The following is a 23,402-nucleotide window of genomic DNA, read 5'->3' as shown; positions in this document are numbered from 1 at the left end:
AGCCAACCAGTAGTCCTTCCTAATTTGGTCAGTCTTTTCTATCTCCACTTTTCTATCTCCCACTTCTTCCTGCAATCCTTCTTTCTTTTGATGACTTCCTGGACTTCTGCATTCCACCACCAGCTTTCTTTATGTACCTTATTTCTATACCTGGCTCGGCCACATATCTTTTCTGTAGTCCTAACATGCTGTTTTTAGGTGCTGCCATTCTTCTTCAACTCCACCTATTTCCTCCTCTGCTTGGGGTGCTAGAACTCTTAGTAATTCCTTGAACATTTGTACTTTCTCTCCAGTCAGCTTCCAGGTCCTCAGCCTGGTCTCGTTGACCTTAGAGCCTTCTCTGACCACTGCTTGCAGCTGCTTTTGGCAACTAGTGGTTTATGCTGTGGGCCGACTGATTCACTGCGGATGACTTTGCAATCATGGATTCTACCCCAGTGCCTTTTCTTTACTAAGGAAGTCTACCTGAGTTGCATGTTGACTACTCTTGTATGTGATCTTCTGACTGTCTCTCTTTCTGAACCATGTGCTGGCTACTATCAAGCCATTTGCCAGACAGAAGTCTAGAATGGCTTCTCCTTCTTTATTCCTGTTGCCTCACCCATTTGGACCCAGGCAGTCCTCATATCCTGTTCTGTCTGTCCCGATATGTGCATTCAAGTCACCCATTATCAACACCAATTCATGTTCTCCTGCGTTATCTAGTAGGTCCTGCAACTGCTGTCTGAATGCACTCTTTTCCTCACTATCACAACCTTGTTGTGGGGCATAGCTGAGAGTATGACACTGCCCTATCATCACACTGGAGTCTGACTGCCATGAGTCTATCATTAATTCTGATGATATCCCATACTGCCTTCTGAAGCTTCTCTTGCACCACAATTCCTACACCATTTCTAGCCTGCCCTCCACCGGAGTAGTAGACTCTGGATCTCAAACCAAGTGGCTTTTCTGCACTGCCCTTCCATCTCATCTCTTGGATACATAGGATGTCCAGCCACTTCTAAGCTGCATCCTGTCAGTGAACCTACATTAAGTATAGCAATTCTTATTTCATGTTTGGCAGGTTGGTTGGTTTTACATCCAGCTTTCGCTCAACACAGCTATCCCCAGGTAACCCAGGATGGACAACTAGACACTGGCCAGCCAGTAGCTTATTGACCCAGGGCTGCTGGGCTTTATGGTGGGCACACACTGGCCAATAGGGGCACATATACAAATCCCACCATTAGCAAGGGTCCGTGACATGGGTCAGATTAGCAAGGGTCCCTGCCGAGGGTCAGACTAGGCCAGGTCCTCAACCCACACCGGTAACTACCCATGCCCATTTTTGGCAACATTAGTCAACATGACCGAATCAGCTAAAGCCATATTTTACACTGTCGAGTGGCTAACCCTGCCACTGTGCGCAGTCTGTGATCCATGTTCTCCTATTTTGAGGATACTGTGTACCACAGTAGTTGCCCAAAGTGGTTGGTCTGTACAACTCTTCCCCCTATAGGGCACCATGTAGAGTCTGTGCTGCTGCCCACAGCTCCATTCATTGGTGAGTTTGACATGGAAACACTCAGCATGTTTTTCGGACATGGGAGAAACCCCGCAGAGGCACAGGGAGAACATGCAAACTCCAAAGAGGCATTGGTCAGAGGTCAGGATCGAACTTTGCACTTTGTGCAAGGGAGATGAAGACCTTAACCACTAAGCCATCTGGTCTCTAGGAAAAGAATTTTTATATTCACAGGGTGGTCTAGGATGCATTTAACTATACAGATAGGCCGTATTGGTTTAGTAGAGGTACCTAGTAAGACAACAAATGCTAAGAAGCCCTATTTACCTCCAGGAGGACAGAAGATCTAATACTGATCTGGCCATTTGTAAGATCTTTTATGCAGGTATACAATTCCAAAATATGTTAAGAATCTGTCAGCCTTTTATCATCTAGGATCTAAGTTTCTTAGCATTGACATCACCAAAAGAAACAATGTTTCATATGGGGTATTGACTCCATACGTTCCTCCCATGGAATACATGACCTTTCTTATGCTCTCATTCAGCAACTTTGTGATTGTCCATCCCTTAGCATAGGCAACCAGCACTGTGACAGGCAACATGGGTGTCAGTTAACCATGTAGTGATCAAACACCCCCTCTTTTATAAAGGAAAGTAACTGATGTGCATGGCCCCAAACAGGATAAGATATTTAGGTTTACTATCATATTTTTGAATGGAACTCCATCGACTGCACTTTTGTCGAACACGGAAAATCGAAAACGGTAATGTCAAACTCCAAAAGCCAACCTATGAACGGGTTTTAACATGGGTCGAGATAGGTGTTTACTGCTATAGCACAAGCCAAAACAAACTAAAAATCCACGAAACAGGTAGAGGGAAGCAAGGCAGCAAACACCAACAGATAAAAGTTAATCTTCTTTAATACAGATAAAATGTGAAGCACTTTTCGTTTGAGACTGTGCTCAAACTTCTTCAGGCAAACTGATTACACAAATCACAAGTATATACACCAATTAGGTGAGCTGCTCACACAAGCACTACATCAATTAAGCAATTAAAAACTGCACCAAGGTAATAAAGCATTTAAAGGCATATAAAACAAAACAGCCTAAATGCTCTTAATACATATTTGTACTTAAAACCACCTTCAACTGTTGCAAAATAAAATAAAATAAAAATAAAAATATAACCGTCCAACATGTTGATTAAATAACCTACTGAGGATAGATATATATATCAACTAATGTATACTACAAAAAATAAAAAATATGAAAAGTATATATGTATATATATGCATCTTATCTTGATAAACTTTTAAGTTTTAAAACACTGACAATAGAACAGCATTCATTAAGTCCAGGGGGATTATACGCATTTTATCTAACTTGCCACATAAGTTCTAATTCTTCCAGTTTTAATGGAGTAGGGCCTCCCCTAGGATCTTCGTGAATCTGATCTATTATCATAAATTTAAATTTGTGGCCTGGGTTGAGACTGACATGCTTAACCAGAGCATTGTCGAGTTTATTCTTCCGAATTGCATAAATATGTTCATACAAATGGTAACGGAGACGCCTCTCTGTTTTCCCTATGTAGAACGATAAACAATTCTGGCATTGTGCTAGATAAACTATCATTTTAGAATTGCAATTCACTCGACATTTCAAAAAGTATTGATGGTTGTGAATAATGAATCTATTAGATTCACTAACATATTGGCAGTAGTTACAAGACTGACACTTGAACATACCCGGTGTTTTTGGGTATGTGCGTTGGCGTTGCTCGAGAAGGGACTTTAAATTTTTTGCCCTTCTATACGTGACCACTGGTCTATTGCCAACTTCATTGAAAATACTGAAATCACTTTTAAAGATAGCCCAATTTTTACATAAAATTTCATAACAAGACTTACTATTAATACTAAAAGTAGTGATAAATGATGGAACATGACCAGTAGTTTCACATACTGTATTAATGTCATATATTGAAACATTAACTGCACTACTATGCTGTACCACTTCTACGTTCATAGAATTAATATTTAATAAAGGTTTAAATAACTGCCTATTCCGTTTGGACCCCACTTCTTCTATAAGTTCATTAATCAGATTCTCAGGATAGTCTCGGTGGATGAACATATTTTTTAATAAACAACATTCTTCAATGAAGTCGGCATCAAGAGTTGACATGCGGGCTGCCCTGACTAACTGGCCCTTAACTACAGTTCGCTTCTGGTGCTGAGGATGACAGCTAGAATAATGCAAAAACGCATTAGAATATGTGCTTTTTCTATGTATCTTAGCTGTATACCTCTGAAGTGAAGAATTTTTAGTTAATAAAATGTCAAGGTACGCTATAGAATCCATACTAAAAGAAGATTTAAACTTTAGGAAGTCTGTGGTGCTGTTGAAATAGTCGACTACCATGTCACTAATGGCTCTGTCACCTTTAAGTAAAATAAAAAAAAATGTATTTTATTTATTTTGCAACAGTTGAAGGTGGTTTTAAGTACAAATATGTATTAAGAGCATTTAGGCAGTTTTGTTTTATATGCCTTTAAATGCTTTATTACCTTGGTGCAGTTTTTAATTGCTTAATTGATGTAGTGCTTGTGTGAGCAGCTCACCTAATTGGTATATATACTTGTGATTTGTGTAATCAGTTTGTCTGAAGAAGTTTGAGCACAGTCTCAAACGAAAAGTGCTTCACATTTTATCTGTATTAAAGAAGATTAACTTTCATCTGTTGGTGTTTGCTGCCTTGCTTCCCTCTACCTGTTTCGTGAATTTTTAGTTTGTTTTTGCTTGTGCTATACCAGTTTGTTTATGGCGTCAGGATTAGAGGCAACTATTAGCGGCAACTCTTTGGATAACACGCCAGAAATTCTTCATAATGAAGTGAATTCACCTAACTTTCCAGCTCTACCGGATTCTGGCTCTTCGAACAATGGTTTACTCACTTCCCTAACTACGAAATTGGAATTACTTCTTGAAAGAATGGACAGATTAGAGCGTCAGCATCGTACAATACTTTGTCACCACCTTCGCTAGGTCAGCAAGCGGAACCAGTTTGTACACTTGCCGGGTCTGCAGCCAGTAGAGCAACGCAATATTTACGTAGTTCAGCAACCTTGGAATGTGGGCAGAGGAGTATTCCGGCCAATTCTGGTGTCTGTAATGGAGCAGCACTGGTCTATCCTGAACGAACACAGCAACAAGGTAATTCTAGACATCAAACTACTTTTGCTAATATATTATCACAGGGTTCAGTGTCTCTGGCACTACCAGTAGCTGTTCCACAGTCGCAGTCTGTTGTGCCCACAGTTGTACCATCAGTGTGTCCACAGACTCAACCTGCGGTGCTTGTAGCACCGAAAGACTTCTCTAATTCACCGTGCATTTTGAACTGGGTGACGGACAATTTTTCTTTTACTCCGCATGTTGGTCCAACAGTTCAGGTTACACCTGAAATTGAGAGTTCTGACATTTCTATGAATCTTAAATCACTTGACAATCATTTAGTCAAATTGAAGAAGATTCAGCTGGAAATTTCTTATTTCCAAGAATATCACGCACGTAAAATAGTACCGAAAGGTTTGAGGCATTATCAGTACCCTACTGGACTGGTGGCTAACTCTAGTTTCCACAAAGAATTGATAGAGTTATTTGACCGACAGGGTTTTGAACTGTTGGGTGTTATGATTAAACATTATTCCCTGTCGGTCGATACACTGAGCAAGCAAGTTGTTGATATTGATGAACAGATCAGGCAAGACAAGGAGTTCTTCCATTATAAATATGACTATAACAGAGTTTTTTCCAGTCTGGATCAATATTTAGTCAATCTTAAAAATAATAAGAATAAAGAATTGGACAGGGATACTAAAGCTTATAATGGTGGGGTAGCATATCCCGCACCACCAGCAGCACAAGGTCAACGAATCCACCTACAGTTAACAGTTCTCCAGAGTTGGACCCGAATGTTACCCACTCAGACTCTCAACCATTACAGAACATACTTGCTTCTAACAGTGGCTCGGCTTCTGGTTCAGTCACTCAACCTGAATTGAGACGAAGTGAGAGACTACAAAATAACTATAAGTTGGGACAGTTTAAGGATAATGCATATAACCCTAATTTTTTAGGGGCAAGACCAAAACAAACATCCTTTCAACAGAAGTCAAAGCAGAAATCAAGGTTTCACAGGACATGAGTTTTGATTCTTCTAGTTCTGTATCAGGGCAGGATTTTCATGCCACGGACTTTTTAAATAATACTGTTGATGTTTCTGCTTTCCTTGACAGTTCCCATTTTTTGACAGCCTTGCCGGCTCCTTTTGTTGATGGTTTTCAAGTATGTTATGACACACCAGTCCAGTGTTTTAACCTGATTGCTGATAACCATGTGAATGATGATCAGTCTACTGTTTATAACAGTTCAGGTCCTGAGATTCTTCTTAATGAGGATGGTGATTTTAAGGTTTATAATTATTCTCTGGTAAACATCACTAGTGATATAGTCGAGCTTTTTTCTAAGGGTTACACCTATGTTCCACCACAGAGATTGGATGTTGTAAGGTCTATTATCGACCTCAAATTGTTTACCAGAAAACTTAATTTCAACCTTATGATGGGTTGGAATAGTTTGGGCACTAGTGACACATTTAGAATATCTAGTGTTTTTAATTCCCCCCTCCATCCTACCCTTCAGATGTTTGAACTTATATGTGAGCTAGATATTCGTCATAGATTCCAGTCTGAACATTATTATAAGTATAGTTGTGCAGATTCATTAAATGAGAAGGATTGTATTGATTTTATTAAGGTACATGACCTTCGAGTTTGTAAACTGCATAAAGGTGGGGGTATGGTTGTATTTGATAGGGGTGATTACACTAACAGAATGTTAAAACTTTTGAATAGCCCTTCATATTTAGTTAGTTCACGCTCTGAAGTGAATACAGCATATTTACATATAAAGAATACTTTGGAAGAAATGTTTATCGACGAGAGAATTGACCAGAAAATGTTTAACTACATGCTGACCACTTATCCTAGATTTCCAAGTCTTTTTGGTATTCCTAAAATCCATAAAGACTTTTTGGACCCTCCCATGTGTCCTTTAGTTGACAGCAGAGGTTCACCTACGTATGCATGTGCTAAAGTTATAGATGTAATCTTGCAAAAATTTTTAGTTAATGATGTACAAATTTGTAAAGACTCCTGGTCTTTTTTAGAGAGAATCAATGAGTTACCATTTGACATCCAACATAATTTTTTAACTATAGACGTCAAAGATTTGTACACTTGTATCCCACATGAAATAGTTAATGACTGGATCAGGCTGGATTTAAGAGCAAAAGGGTGTACCTGAATAGAACTCGACCTAGTTGAAGAACTTTTGGATATTGTTCTTAACAATAACTTTTTCAAGTTTAATAATGAATTTTATCTGCAAAAGGTTGGGGTAGCAATGGGCTCCCCCTGTGGTGCTAGTATAGCCAGTCTGGTAATGGCTCATTGGGAACACTCTTTTGTTTTATCTAAGTCAGATTACAAAGATGTGTTCATTTTCTATACACATTACCTTGATGACATTTTTATTTTACTTAAAGGTGACAGAGCCATTAGTGACATGGTAGTCGACTATTTCAACAGCACCACAGACTTCCTAAAGTTTACATCTTCTTTTAGTATGGATTCTATAGCGTACCTTGACCTTTTATTAACTAAAAATTCTTCACTTCAGAGGTATACAGCTAAGATACATAGAAAAAGCACATATTCTAATGCGTTTTTGCATTATTCTAGCTGTCATCCTCAGCACCAGAAGCGAGTTGTAGTTAAGGGCCAGTTAGTCAGGGCAGCCCGCATGTCAACTCTTGATGCCGACTTCATTGAAGAATGTTGTTTATTAAAAAATATGTTCATCCACCGAGACTATCCTGAGAATCTGATTAATGAACTTATAGAAGAAGTGGGGTCCAAACGGAATAGGCAGTTATTTAAACCTTTATTAAATATTAATTCTACGAACGCAGAAGTGGTACAGCATAGTAGTGCAGTTAATGTTTCAATAGATGACATTAATACACCATGTGAACCTACTGGTCATGTTCCATCATTTATCACTACTTTTAGTATTAATAGTAAGTCTTGTTATGAAATTTTATGTAAAAATTGGGCTATCTTTAAAAGTGATTTCAGTATTTTCAATAAAGTTGGTGACAGACTAGTGGTCACGTATAGAAGGGCAAAAAATTTAAAGTCCTTTCTCAAGCAACGCCAACGCACATACCCAAAAACACCGGGTATGTTCAAGTGTCAGTCTTGTAACTACTGCCAATATGTTAGTGAAGCTAATAGATTCATTATTCACAACCATCAATACTTTTTGAAATGTTGCGTGAATTGCAATTCTAAAATGATAGTTTATCTAGCACAATGCCAGAATTGTTTATCATTCTACATAGGGAAAACGGAGAGACGTCTCCGTGACCGTTTGTATGAACATATTTATGCAATTCGGAAGAATAAACTCGACAATGCTCTGGCTAAGCATGTCAATCTCAACCCGGACCACAAATTTAAATTTATGATAATAGATCAGATTCACGAAGATCCTAGGGGAGGCTCTACTCCATTAAAACTGGAAGAATTAGAACTTATGTGACTTGTTAGATTAAATGCGTATAATACCCTTGGACTTAATGAATGCTGTTCTGTTGTCAGTGTTTTAAAACTTAAAAGTTTATCAAGATAAGATGCATATATATACATATATACTTTTCATATTTTTTATATTATATATTTTTTATTTTTTGTAGTATACATTAGTTGATATATATATCTATCCTCAGTAGGTTATTTAATCAACATGTTGGATGGTTATATTTTTATTTTTATTTTATTTTATTTTGCAACAGTTGAAGGTGGTTTTAAGTACAAATATGTATTAAGAGCATTTAGGCAGTTTTGTTTTATATGCCTTTAAATGCTTTATTACCTTGGTGCAGTTTTTAATTGCTTAATTGATGTAGTGCTTGTGTGAGCAGCTCACCTAATTGGTATATATACTTGTGATTTGTGTAATCAGTTTGTCTGACGAAGTTTGAGCACAGTCTCAAACGAAAAGCGCTTCACATTTTATCTGTATTAAAAAAGATTAACTTTCATCTGTTGGTGTTTGCTGCCTTGCTTCCCTCTACCTGTTTCATGGATTTATAGGTGTTTACTGCTATTGCCGAACTACAAACCTCTCCCCTATCTCAACCCATGTTAAAACCCGTTCCTAGGTTGGCTTTTGGAGTTCAACATTACCGTTTTCGATTTTCCGTGTTCAACAAAAGTGCAGTCGACGGAGTTCCATTCAAAAATATGATAGTAAGCCGATATTTACTACCATTAGCTTGCATGGCAAAAGGAAAATAGAACAGACATTCTTTACTCATCTGAAAGAAGGGATGGAAAATACCTAACTTGTGCTTAAGGATAGCTTAAATTAGATGGGCAGATATGAATTCTTATCTACAAAAGAAAGCACAAGGCATGGTGACATCATGTGAGATTGGAACAGGGAAGAATTAGAAGAGACAGAAAAATCAGCACTTTGCAGGAATTATTGTAGGTATATTAACATCTGCCAGACATGGTAGTATCAGTGAAGTTTGCAAATAGTTTAAAGGGTTGGATATGCTCTAGAAGAAAGTTGTTTCTGTGAAGCTAGTCTTGGGTTAAGCTATGATGGGAGTGGAAAAGATGCTTTGGCAGAGTAAATGATTCCAAATTCTATGCTGAAGTACCTTTAATGCCATCCCTATCTCTTATGGGATATTCGGCTCCTAGATATATTGATTTGGGCAGAGGAGAGTGGAGGTGAGAATTACTGGAGAGGAAGAAGAGAGAGACTGGAACATTAAAAAACACTACCACTAAAATGTCATTATTTTCTTATTACACATTGTTCTTCCATCCTTGTATTGGAGCCAAGGGAGCACAGCATAGAAAGACGATTTGATTTATGTGGTTCTTCATCTTTTTCATGCATGCATCTGGTTAGATAGTCTGTGCACACCATTTCTTCTTTATTTCTTGTTCCTTTTTGGCTCTTATCTCTTCCCTTCCCTGATTACAAAGATCCTATGCCCTATTGACCCACTTGCTTCTCCTGACCCTGGATATCATAGAACACCAAAACAGGGAAGCAAGAATTTGGGTCTTCATTTTTCATGTAGAGTACTTAGACAAAAATTGGAAAAAAAATGGGCCACATATTTCAAAAATATTTGTGTAAGTGGAAAAGGAATTTAAAAACTGAAAGAAGAAAATAAAACAATCATTGTTAAGAAATTAAATGAATAAAGTAACTGATTTTTGTATATGTACTATCTGTTCTGTTTTACTGTATGGCCTTAGTATACTATTGGTTTGTGTGTGTGTTTTTTTGGATGTTTTTGTATAAGTAATGTGATTATTTTATGTTTTGTTAACTCTGGATCATAGATGAAAACTGCCTTAGAACTTGTGGTTATACAAAGAATCAAACAAAAACAAACAACAAAGTAAATAAATAAATACATAGACAGACACATAGATACATACATTAAGAAATAAACTATCTGTGTCTGAACAACAAAAGTTTGAATAATGAAAACAAACTTGAGACATGTTTTGATATAAATGAGGATCAATGCTGTCATATACATAAATGTGGGCACAGGAAAGTTAGTAGCTATGGTTTGTGATGGTAAAGATTTATCTTTCCTCACCTGGATTGGATGGACTAGGTAACGGGGTGTCCATTAATGTGAAAGAGAATTTAAAAATACTGTATTTAAAATGGAGAGATTATTGGTGCTATCAAATTTGTTTCAATATATCTGAATTTATAAAATAATTTAAAAAATGTCATTGTTTTCAGTCTGAATAATGTCTTAGGCAAACTTGCAAGATTTAGAATAGTTCTTAAGATTTACAAGATCTAGTATATTTCTTGGATGAAGTCATGCTAAACGTTGTGAAATGAGCAACTAATATGTCAGTTGATTCCATTTTACAGCTAAAAACTGCTAACTTGAGTTAGAGGGAGAAGAGTAGCTTTTGGCCTTTTAGCATGATTTTAAATAAGAAAGTTTTTTTCAAGGGGTGGGGTGGGGGGATTATGTTGAACTTAGTGCTTTGTAATAGCATTGACATGTTTAAGGACTTGACATTGACACAACCTTTATCAACTATTCATCTACAGACATCGTAGCTCTGTGAAATACAAAATTAGATTGTTCAAAATGAAAAAGGTATAAGAAAAATACAAAGGGAAGTAGCTGAGTAATATGAACAATTGGCCTGCATTTAACTTGTTTTGGAAAGTAATTTTAATGGGAGTAAAATCATATGGCAAGATATGCTGTTATATGGATATATTTTTTCAGATGTGTCCCTGAAAAAAGAAAGGTTTAATATATGTTAAAAGTGAATACGAGTAACAAAAAATAAACAACAAAATGTTAATAAGAACAATTCATTGTAATTCCATAGAACTTCACTTTAAATACCTTCCTGTGATCCTAGCAGCAATAAAAGACATGCATATTATATAAAAAAGCACAGATATCAGTTAAAAGCCAACAATTAAAATAAAAATAAATTCATACTAAATACAAGAACCAGTATGGCAAGATATGCTGTTATATGGATATATTTTTTCAGATGTGTCCCTGAAAAAAGAAAGGTTTAATATATGTTAAAAGTGAATACGAGTAACAAAAAATAAACAACAAAACGTTAATAAGAACAATTCATTGTAATTCCCTAGAACTTCTCTTTAAACACCTTCCTGTGATCCTAGCAGCAATAAAAGACATGCAGGTTATATAAAAACGCACAGATATAAAGCCAACAATTAAAATAAAAAGAAGTTCATACTAAATACAAGAACCAGTATGGCAAGATATGCTGTTATATGGATATATTTTTTCAGATGTGTCCCTGAAAAAAGAAAGGTTTAATATATGTTAAAAGTGAATACGAGTAACAAAAAATAAACAACAAAACGTTAATAAGAACAATTCATTGTAATTCCCTAGAACTTCTCTTTAAACACCTTCCTGTGATCCTAGCAGCAATAAAAGACATGTAGGTTATATAAAAATGCACAGATATAAAGCCAACAATTAAAATAAAAAGAAGTTCATACTAAATACAAGAACCAGTATGGCAAGATATGCTGTTATATGGATATATTTTTTCAGATGTGTCCCTGAAAAAAGAAAGGTTTAATATATGTTAAAAGTGAATACATATAACAAAAAATAAACAACAAAACGTTAATAAGAACAATTCATTGTAATTCCCTAGAACTTCACTTTAAACACCTTCCTGTGATCCTAGCAGCAATAAAAGACATGCAGGTTATATAAAAAAGCACAGATATCAGTTAAAAGCCAACAATTAAAATAAAAAGAAATTCATACTAAATACAAGAACCAGTAGACTGACAAAAATAATCAAATAATGAACGTTCTCCACTTTAGAAATAAAACAAGACCATATGAGTGAGAAGTAAATGTTTTAATATCTGAATTAACTCAGCTTCCTCTTTTTCTCAAGACGCTGCTTAGAACTTCTAAAGAAAAGGAACCTGACTTCTTGTTTTTAGTTCATGCTACTAGTTTACCATTTATGTTTGTTTTGACTGTGTCATACAACTCTGTTCAACAGTTAAAATTCTGCACCAATTGTAGATATAAAAAACAAATAGGAGCTCCTGGGGTTAGTGCATTAGTACCAGTTTTTACATGGGCCAACAGTCCCACCTTTTAATCATTAGTTATTGAACTACCTCTGGGCAATAGCTGCTTGTTTCACATGCTGATCCCTTCATGTTGGACCAGTGCTGGGACATGAATGGGAAAGAGGTTCCATCTATTGAGGACTATTGTTATAAGAGATGGCTCATTCTGCCTCTGGAATGAAACAATATGCATTAGCTGCATGCAGTGGTTAATTCTGCACAGTTTCAGACTCCCTTCTGTTTTGGGCCTATGATAATACAAAGTACAAAGAAGCTCCTTAACAGCTTCCTTCTTCACGGGAAGCCATTGACTATTCTAAAATCTTTTGATAACCTGTAAATGTTTTACTTAGGACATAGGATCATAGGAGGTTACTAGGCCCCAGGGCCTAGCCAGCTTCATCCCTTGTTCCCAAGGATGTCTGGTTCGAGCACACTAAAATCAGCACCTATTGCCCCTGTCCAAGAGGGACACAGGTGGAACCCCTGGGATGAATTTCTGGTTACCCATCCAGTCATCCAAATTGTGCTTAAATAGGGCCAGCAAGGGGCTTTGTTTAACATAAATAGTAAGCTTGTTCAAAAGGTAGGGTGACCTCTATGAGACAAATCTGTCACTCCAACAAGTTCTGTTGATGTCACATACCAGGTTATGGTCATTTGGGCGAGTGACTTGTGTGCCATTTAACTTGCAAATGTGTAGCATTTCCATCAAAGCTGGGTCAGAGATTGCTCTATATGCAAGACACAGGTCATCTCTGAGCAGTCTGTATGACACAGAGTAAACTGAAAATTATTTCAATCTGTCTGCATAAAACAGATCTTGAAGACCCCTGAGTTTTCTTCATAAGGAACCTTCATGGTCTCTCCAAATCTCTGTAAATCTTACTGACACTTCAACCTTTCTCTGTTTCCAGTACTTTTCTATATTCACTGAACATAGAAAATATTATTCATCTACAAAAGTTCACAAATATCATCCCAATAAATAGGTCACACAGAATTTAACTAATTCACACAATGAGCAAGCTTCTAGACAATGTAGTTTCTAAGCACCTGAGGTGCTTAGCCCAAGATGCATGTTTTTATCCAACGGTCAGCATAATCTGGCCAAAGAACAAAGCATTATAGATGCTATAATTAGTTTCAAAAATGCCATCTAAAGGGTTTATTGCAAACATTATCTCACAGAAGTTTTGTCCGTGTACCCCAACAAAGATTTTGATTTCATTTCCTGTCTCCTTGTACTATTCTTTTATCTGTCCTGGGCCATAATTGCTCTGCCCTGTTATGGTTTAGAAACTATCTCACAAAGAGTTCCTTTAGGTTTGTAATTGAAAGCATTCTGTCCCAATTTGTACCCCACCTTTGGAGATCTGTAATCGCATTATATTAGTGACCTTTTTATTAGGATTATTTGGAAACTGTCTTGTTAGCCTAAATTGTAATCACATTTCTCTTTAGATGACCTTGTATTCTCAAACATCGGCTCATACCCCATCTCTGAAGCCTCCAATCAAAGCAGATATCCAGTAAGTCTGTACCTGATTCACATTAAAGCAAATTATGATAAAATTTACCAAGACATATTTTCCATACTGTGAGAAACACAACACTATCAACTACCATGATTTATAACTATGGACTGTGGTATTTCATGACAGCATACAAAAGTTATCCTGTGATGCTGAGCAGTGAACAGGAACTTTTAGTGCCTCTTTGTGTACTGTGTGGTGCTGTTCTCATGATGTGGGGAGTGTAATGTTGCATGACAACACTACGCTACTCAACAAGGCAAGGCAACTTAATAAGGTTTATAGTAGCTTTGTGTAGCTACTTAGTAAGGTCATTCTACCTACCCAAGGAGCATTGTCCCATTGAGCTATGCTGTTTTATCATATCTAGTAGTGATTTGAAAATATAAATCATTCCTTGGGCACAGTGGTGATGGAAGAGTGATTACCATTATATAGCGATGAAACAATCTGTTAAGTAAGCACTGGTGTAAGCTTAACAGAATTATCATGTCAGGGGTGGGACAGGTGTTATTGTGATGGAAGATTTACCTGCTCCATTCAGAACTCTTGCTTTTCCTACTAAGCAAAGAAGTTTTTTTTTTCTTTCCAAACAGTGCTAATATGTTTTTCAGCTCTATAGTGAGCAACATGTCAGCAGAGAAGGGGAATATGAGTAAGGTCAATGGGCAAGGAGAATTACTGAGCTGAGAAATGTAATAGATTCACAACAGTCCCAGTTAGACTTGCATAGGTTACCCCATTGAGACCACCTGCTACACCACAGTTTATCTGTCTATGAATCACTTATGGCTGGAGGCCACAAAGACACTGGAGCACAAACGTGATGTGATACCTTTTATTGAACCAAAATCCTCTTCTTCTTTCGGCTTTTCCCAGTTAGGGGTCACCACAGCGGATCACCTGTCCGCTCATGGTTGGCAGTGGAGTTTTACGGTGTCGAGTTGCCAGTCCGGTGCCCAACCTTCCACAGAAGGCACACACATGCACTCACACCTAGGGCCAATTTTAGAGTGTCCAATCCACCTACAGCATGTCTTTGGGATGTGGGAGGAAACCGGCGCACCCGGAGGAAACCCACACAACCACAGGGAGAACATGCAGACTCCGCATAGAAGGCACTCCAGCCGAGGATCAAACCAGAGAACCTTTTGCTGTGAGGTGGCAATGCTAACCACTGCACCACTGCAGCCGCCCTACTCATAACTACATTTGCTAAAAGACAGAGCTGTTTTTGCACCCATCTGACCACCTTTCCTTTGTCTGAAAAACTTATCAAACAAAAAATAATTACTTCCCAATAGTAACTCTAATAAAGTGCAAGCTACTAAAACTAATGCAGCACAGCAAACAGTAACCACTCAAACTCAAAAATTATAGAATGGGCACCTACGGGCAAGTGACAATCCAACCAAGTTTACAGCTTTCTTTCTTTTACTAGTTCTTAGAACTTCTTCAGAAAATAACTAACACATCAAACTCTTAAAAAATACCGCAAAAAATTACATGATTTTTTTCAAAAGAAGCAAATACTAAATTGCCATAGCTTGACTGGCAACTCCCCATCAATGATACAAAAGCTCATAAATAATCTGGCCCCATAGTGTACAGGGATAAAGCCTTTACTGCACCTTGGATAACCCGTGTTTGACTAGTTGCATGAATGCTGGAAGGACCAGGTAGGGGAGGATGGGAGCCAGCAGGTGACATCAGCTTGCCCTTCCTGGAGGAAGGGAAACAGCAGAGGCATTCTGCAGTATCAGCGTTCAAAGCCTGGTGTGAGCTCTGTCCAACTGGTATACCAGTTGGTCAGGAGGGTGCTCATGTGGAGAAGCATGCATGCACCTATATGCATGAAATACTCTGGCTACATAGTGCATATATTGTCTTACCTAATTGTGTAGCCAGTTTTATGGCTTGCAAAGGGCTTTAGCACATCATTCTAGGCCTTCTCCATGATGTGCAATATTTATGAATAGCACCAACATTCCATTTTTGGGGACTATCCCTAGCTAAAAGTATACTCAAGCGCGGCTGATAGAAGGAACAGAGTTAACTGAAATTCAATGGTCATATGATAACCTTCGCATTCAGCTGTGATAAAATCAAAAACAAGAGTCTAGATTCAAGATTAATAGCATGAGTGCCAAGTAATAAAAAAGGCTCTTATAGCCTCTAAGCAATAATGCTAAAAAAACCTCTAGGGAACCAGATGCTTATTCTTGCATTGCACTATATACTAACAACTAGCAAAAACTGCAAGAAAGTCCCAGGCAAGCTCGAGCCTTCACTGTATGATGCCTTAACCATTCTGCAGTGGAGGACAATGACACATATGCAAATGACCCCTTAAGGATATACCTGTGCTTCAGCTATATGGCTTCTGAATGCCCACAACTTTTGTTTTTTTACTTTTTAAGTCATTATAGCTATATTTAGGGCAATGAAGCAAAACCCCACAAACTACAGGAATGCCATGTTTCACCCTTTTTCTGTGATTGTCAGTATAGGTTAAGTAGATTACTTGACTACACTGTAGAACCAAAGAGCTTAAAACAAACTGCATGAAAAACCCAGCCAAGCTAGAATTTGGATATACTAGGAATCATCATGGCAGCTTTCATTAGACACAATCAGAAGCTGTAAACTCTCCTAAAATATGTATGTTTTTCACATCCTCATCCAAAGATGAATGCCATCAAACTGTCATTTTTAAAGTAAAATGGCTTCCTATACCAAAGAGTTCAACTGTAATGTGTGCTACCTTTGCTTTTTAACTTAAGCGCCTTCTTTGTCTGTCTGGAATTAAGCATCTGACTTGCCAATCCACAAACATTTCTCTCACATCTCCACTGAAATCTCAAATACATATTTCTTCTTCTTTCACTACAAGTAGGAATACATTTTCCCCCTCACTTCTGGAGCCCAGACTGTGCAACGCAATCCCTTTTTCCAACACAACGCCTGCCGTAGTCTGTTCGTTCATTATATCATAAGGATTTTTATATGGAAAACTTCATATGTTACTGAATAAGTAAAATAAACAAATCGGAACTCCTGGAAGGATCAGCTATATAGTGTGAGAACTGATAATTCATGTTTATTACTTTTGCAGAACATCCTCTGGGTATTAGGTTGAGTCTAATCAGATTCCCACCTGAGATAAATACTTTAATTCTAGTTTTATTTTCTTAAGTTACTGAGGAAGCTGGCTAATTATTGAATAGTCATATTGTGTATTACTTTGGTGACTGTTTAATTATAGAAATTATATTACTACCTGATTGTTATACTTGCAGTACTGCTATAACTTGATATTGTATTTGTTACTATATTATGCCTACTATATTCTTTTATTATAACTCAGTCCTGGATAAAAAACAGCCCTAGTGATCCAATGCACTGCACTAAGAAAAATAAAATAAAACAGACATGTACAGCTGGGCCAGAACAGTGAATCTTAAGCTGTCTAAAAATAAATATGTGCATTCACTTCACTGACAGCTTTTTGAAAGTGGCAAGAAGTACTTTGGCAAGCTGGAAGCAGAATATGTGTCCAGTGAAGTGTGTCTATCACTGACAGACAGCAAAGCTGCAGACCAAGAGCACAGTTCCATCCTGAAGTCCACTGATATTTGAAGACTGCACTGCCTGAGTACTAACTACTTGTTTCAATGACTGGCAAGTTTTTCATATAGTTATCTAGCTTGGCAGGATTCCATCTGTGATGAAACCATTAGGAAATGTCAGGCCCCGCTAGAACAAGCCCTGGAACATAAGAGGCTGAATGGCCAAAAATGCACTTAAAGATACCAAGTCCAAAATGGCCATTTTTATTATTAACGGTATATATGTTTGTGGGGATGTGAATGACTTGCTCCCCACATCAAAGATGTGGGGGGTTGCCCTTCTGCAAAAAAGAAGTTTAAAGGTGAAGACCAAGGTTCGAGATTTTCTCTTCTCCTGGGTTTTCAATCTTTTTTTTGACACTCAATATTATGGATGTCGACATTTTGATAGACAGCCTATCTGAAGATTTAGAAACCTATGACAACAATTCTGCTGATGGACATACATGAGTGGCACGACTATATTTTTTGGGAAAGGTTTTTTGGTAATTAATTGTTGCACATGCTACCAGGGCCAACACATCTTCCTTTTTACTGTTGACAAATTCGGGCATAATGCTTACTGAAGTAATAAAATATAAGGGTTATGCTGAAATTTGCTTTGTTGAATTCTTTTTGGAAGATCTTTTGTCTATAGTCAAAGATCAACAAGGAGAGAAGTATTTTAACCACACTTGTTTGTTTGTAGTACGCAACATATAACTTATGAAAAAATGTATAACCTTTTTATTTCTATTCTGCAATAAGTCTAAGACGAGACTGGGCACAGCCTTAGTAACTGTGTGATCTCTTAAATTATTTAGTTTGTAAAGCTAATAACTAACAGCTGTATGTATTTTGTTGCAAAACAGTTTGCTTTTCTTGGGATTTTAATGCTTTTCTTTTGGGAATAATGGCTCTTACATAAATGGCATATAAAAGATTCTGATGTAGGACATGTTATGGAAGTTCAGGCATAATTTACAAATGTCAAGTCTTCACATACCGGGGAGTATAGAATGCCTGAAAATTGTAGACATTTAGGCAGATATGAGATGAAAGTTGCAAATCAGGATCGATATTTAAATGTTTTCCAGTGAAAGGAAAATACCTTTATCTTTATATGCATATCATTCTATTTTCGTATGGTAAAAGAAAAAACAATACAAGCACTGATAGTGTTAGATTCTGCATGCTTATAACCGCAGTGATAACTGAATCTGCAATTAGTTGTTTTTGTTATCGATAGCTGATACCTCCAATTTTTCCACTTTTGTCTCCTATAAAGATCTTCCTGTATGCAGTCATTTGTCTCTACAAGCTCAGTCCACTACTCATTCCCTTCATGTCCACTTAAGCTTCTTATACAAGGCATACTGCCACAAGAATGGAATAGTGCAGAGAACACTCTGTCATGTGGTCTCTGTGTCCCCAGAGTGTTTATCGATGCACCAACCCAGGAATAGTAATGTTGGGGGGGTGGAGGAATCCCATTTGAACACCGCATACAATCTATGATTGCTGCCCTAAAGTTGTCAGGTCATAGCCATTGCATCTGCACAGCATTTAATGTTAATGAAGTGCATTACCTATTCACGGCAGATCTTGTTGATACCTGAGTGACAGGCTGGTATGAAAGGTGGAATCTGAACATGTCCCATTCATGATACAACCACAATCTAGATATAAATATTGACAAACAGAAAAGAAAAGCATGCAATAAAAGATGTGGACATCATGACTGGCAAGCTGAGACATCTACCTTACTCAAGGTCACACATTTGTCAACCGCAGTAGGACACATGCTAGATGCCATCAGGAGTATAAAAGTACCTGTATAAACACTTCCAATCAAAGATGAAAAATAAATAACAACAGAAATGATGTTATTGTGGACTGTCTTTAGTTTGTCCAATGTAAATAGTTACCACTTTCATTCTCCAATAGACCTTCCCTAGAACTAATCCATTAAGAAAATCAATTATCTTTATAAACATGCTGTGTGGTCACATGGCATAAACTGCTAAATCATCAGTCATGGAACTGATTCTAATTATTCTATAAACTGGGAACAGCTGTGAGTGTGGAGGTCCACAGACTTACCCACAGACTTAGACTGTGCTACTTCTGGTGCAACAGGTAAGTACGGTTATGACCATGGAACAGGGGTGTGGTATGTGTGCATTTGGGTGTGCCTGGTGAGTGATGGCTGTGGGGAGTACAGGGGCTCCTCCATGTGCAGACCACTGTCTCTGATCCCCTTGTTGGTCCAGGTGTGCACCAGCTTGGAAGAAGCAGTACTCAGCTTTATTTATCTCGCTCTTGTTGATCAGAGGGATCCCCCTTATATAACCCAAGGAGAAACAGCTGACAGAAATGTTTGTACCTCTGTACAAAATGTACTTTAGTGTTTTTATTAGCCTTATATAGCATATAGAACTTGTAACAATGTCCTTGAATACCAGAGCCTGACTTTAATCTTCTTATTCTACTCAGTGTTACTTTCTCATTAGTTTATAATTTTGCATATTTTGGGCAATGTCATGCAATATATCCTTTTAGTTTCCAAAAATTGTAATACAGGCTAGCAAAGGCCTAACTCATTAGGCCAGCAGAAGAGTCTCTGGATACAGTGGCCTGATTCAGCCAGGGAATAATATAACTGCATCAGATCTAAAAATGTTTTAGGATAACTAAATATCTGAAAGGCTAGGAGCATATATGGAAGCAATTATGCCATACCCAGTCTTGCAGATGACAGGACTGCTTGAATTATCTAAAGGGAGTGGAACTTCACTTTTTATCAGTAAAACTTGCATATCATTTCCAAAATAATTGGATCTTGACTCTATTTATCGCATACCAGTCAAGTCTATCTATCAATACCAGACCAGTATAATAGATCTTGAGTCTATGTATCAAATGCCAGACCAGTATAATGGATCTTGAGTCTATGTTTCAAATACCAGACCAGTATAATGGATCTTGAGTCTATGTATCAAATACCAGACCAATATAATGGATCTTGATTCTGTGTATCAGATTATCTATAAGTGAATGCATCAAATGCAGTTAACAAAGAAGACAAAGGTTGACATCAGTCAGTCACAAGTGCCTAGAACTGCACAAGAGTAGTACATGCACCAAGCAATATCAAATCAGCAAAATGTTTAGGTTAAAAGACTGACTTGCATGCCTCCTAGCTGTGCCATGTTTTATTAATTACTGTGTCCTATTATTGTTTTGTTACCTTTATTGTTCGGGTCACAGGAGGTGGATATCTACACTGTGAAGATGGAGGAAATATCGTTTATATCAGCTTTTTGTCTTAAAGTTCAGCGGAATGATTACGTACATGCACTGGTCACCTACTTTAATGTTGAGTTTACCAAGTGTCACAAGAAGACAGGATTTTCTACAGGTAAATAGCCTGCAGTCAGAAATTATGGTACAGGCATTGGTTAAGGTGACACATGTTTTATTTAGTACAATCTTTATTGCTTAGCGAAATAAGTAGGCCTTGAATTAATAACTAAGACATGATAACTTGAAGAAATAATAGTGAAATATGATTTCCTCAAAAATACAGAAATCTTGCTGAGTGATTAGGCATAACACATTTCAGTTGCACTTAACTGCATTACTACGAAACTGTAAAGTTTATTGCAGTATGACAGTGATGACTTACTGATTTTAGGGGTCGGTGCTTCTTTTTTTCCAGCTCCTAATGCCCCATACACTCACTGGAAGCAAACTGTATTCTACTTTGAAGACTATTTAACAGTAAGGAGAGGAGAAGAGATCTATGGGTCCATTTCTATGAAACCGAATGAGAAAAACATTGTAAGTTACACTCATTTCTTACAATTTATAGTTCTTATAAAAATGCATTTCCGTTAATATACCCTAAATATGTATTTATTGTGTTAGTACTGAAGTACAAGTAATAACACTCCTGGGATAGCTGGCTAACACACAAAAAAAGTAAATAAATAAAAAAATAAAGGAGAAATCCGCATCCCTACAAAGAAGGAGAAATTCAAGAACTCATGGATAAAACCAAGGCAGATCTCCTGAATAATATTGAGAAGTAGAATATACTTAAGAATGAAATGAGTCTGGCAGTCAGGCGTTTTGGCATAGAGGATTAAGGATATGCACTGATAACTAGCTTCATCTTGCAGTTGTGGGTTTAAATCCTTTAATGTTCATTTGACTTTTGTGTTAGTTTGACCAAGTCGGTTAAGAGTGTTCCCAGACATCTACTAATGATGGCCCTCAATCCACTTGACAACTTAGCTAACTAAAACAAATAAGAGTAAGAGCTGGACAGGACAGTGATGACAATAAAATGAAGAAACACCCAAATTGATCTAGTGGAGGTCATTGGATATGAGGTGATAAAAAATGGCTGGAGGATATTAGGTTATTTATTTATTTATTTATTTACTTATTTTATTTATTGATTGACATTTGATTACCAAGAAAGTCTAACTAGGTAGAAGCCCATTTTCAGGGGAGGTCTGGGAGGAAAGCTCCAAATTATTGCAAAACATTTTAAGCACAATAATTCTACAATCTTCAAAAATAAAACAAAACCATCTGCAGTTTGAATAATTTTAACAAATTAGACATAGTACAGAAACAACAATGGCTGTGGTGGTGCAGCAGTTAGCATTGTCGCCTCACAGCAAGAGGCTCTCCGGTTTGATTCTCGGCTTGAGCGCCTTCTCTGCGGAGTCTGCATGTCCTCCCCATGATCGAGTGAACTTTAAAGACATTAATAAAACCAAAATGGCAGCATGGTGTCACTGTAGGAACTTGTTTATTCGATAAAACAAACAAAGTGAATAAACGAATTGAATAATAAATAATAAAAACTGTTCACATAAAAAAGTACTAAGCGCTTTCACCCATCAATTCCAGGGCATCATCAGAGTACAAACTTTTAAATCATTGACCTCATTATATAATATTACTGGTCACACAACGCCCTTGAAGCAACCAATCATATTAAAATACCTGCATTAATTATTCAATATTACAAATTACAAATATATGCATTTAAAAATAAATAACTAACTAACATAATAATATAACAATGAATAAATATCTATAAATAATTAAATAATAAATAGTTGTTCCTTACTAAATGGTATATGTTGAAAAAAAAAAAAAGAACCTGGTTAAGGGACAGATGGTTAGATTGTCTAGAATTATAAGTGATGATGAAGTGTTTGAGTTAGAAATAGACAAACTTATAAATATGGTTTTTGAGAGAGGATATCCAAAGGAATTGGTTTACAATATAAGATTAGAAGTGTCAGCTAAAAGGAAAATTTTATACAAACCGATCATTACATGGCACAGACTATTGAAAAGATGAATAAAAATGGTGCCTTTATATTACCTTATAATGAGACAGCATCCAAGATTATAATCATAGTACAAGAGACTTGGACTAGTGTTTTCAACAACAAGATTGACTTGCTAGATAGTATTGGTAAATATCCGAAGATCTCCTATAGTAGAGGTTTGAATTTGAAAGAACTATTTGAGAGAAGTACAAATAAACAAACATAAAACGTCCAAAATGAATACATGTGGTGCTTGTAGAACATGTAAATATATAAATGATGGTCCCTATGTAGCAATTCAGAATTATGGTATAACCATCAGATGTCCAGGACACTGTAATTGCAACACTAGGATGGTGGTTTATCTTGCTACCTGTTCCAGCTGTCTGGCATTTTATGTCGGAAAGACAATTAGAAAATTAAGGGAACGGATAGTAGAACACATTAAAGATATTAAAATTAAGAAAACGGCTAGTTCACTTTACATACACAGTTCGAAGTGTAAAGAGTTTAAAAGATTGTTATTCTTTGTAATAGATAGAATTCCCTACAATAACAACAAAGGAGGTGACAACAAGAATTTGTTAGAAGCAAAGGAATGTT

The 23,402-nt window shown here is 36.9% G+C and overlaps 1 protein-coding gene across 1 annotated transcript in view; it reads left to right on the top strand.

The window, feature by feature from the left end:
• The window catches only part of PRMT8 (protein arginine methyltransferase 8), a 653,278-nt gene that overhangs the window by 565,627 nt on the left and 64,249 nt on the right, over positions 1-23,402 (top strand). Inside the window, 2 exon segments of the mRNA XM_044087574.1 lie at positions 20,713-20,863; positions 21,164-21,285. Coding sequence (XP_043943509.1) covers positions 20,713-20,863; positions 21,164-21,285 — 273 coding nt within the window.

The sequence above is a fragment of the Protopterus annectens genome, chromosome 11.part0 (assembly GCF_019279795.1).
Source record: "Protopterus annectens isolate FY-2018-M chromosome 11.part0, PAN1.0, whole genome shotgun sequence".
Taxonomy (NCBI): domain Eukaryota; kingdom Metazoa; phylum Chordata; order Ceratodontiformes; family Protopteridae; genus Protopterus; species Protopterus annectens.
Note: the sequence above shows the minus strand (reverse complement) of the source record. Positions and strands in the feature narration are given on the sequence as shown.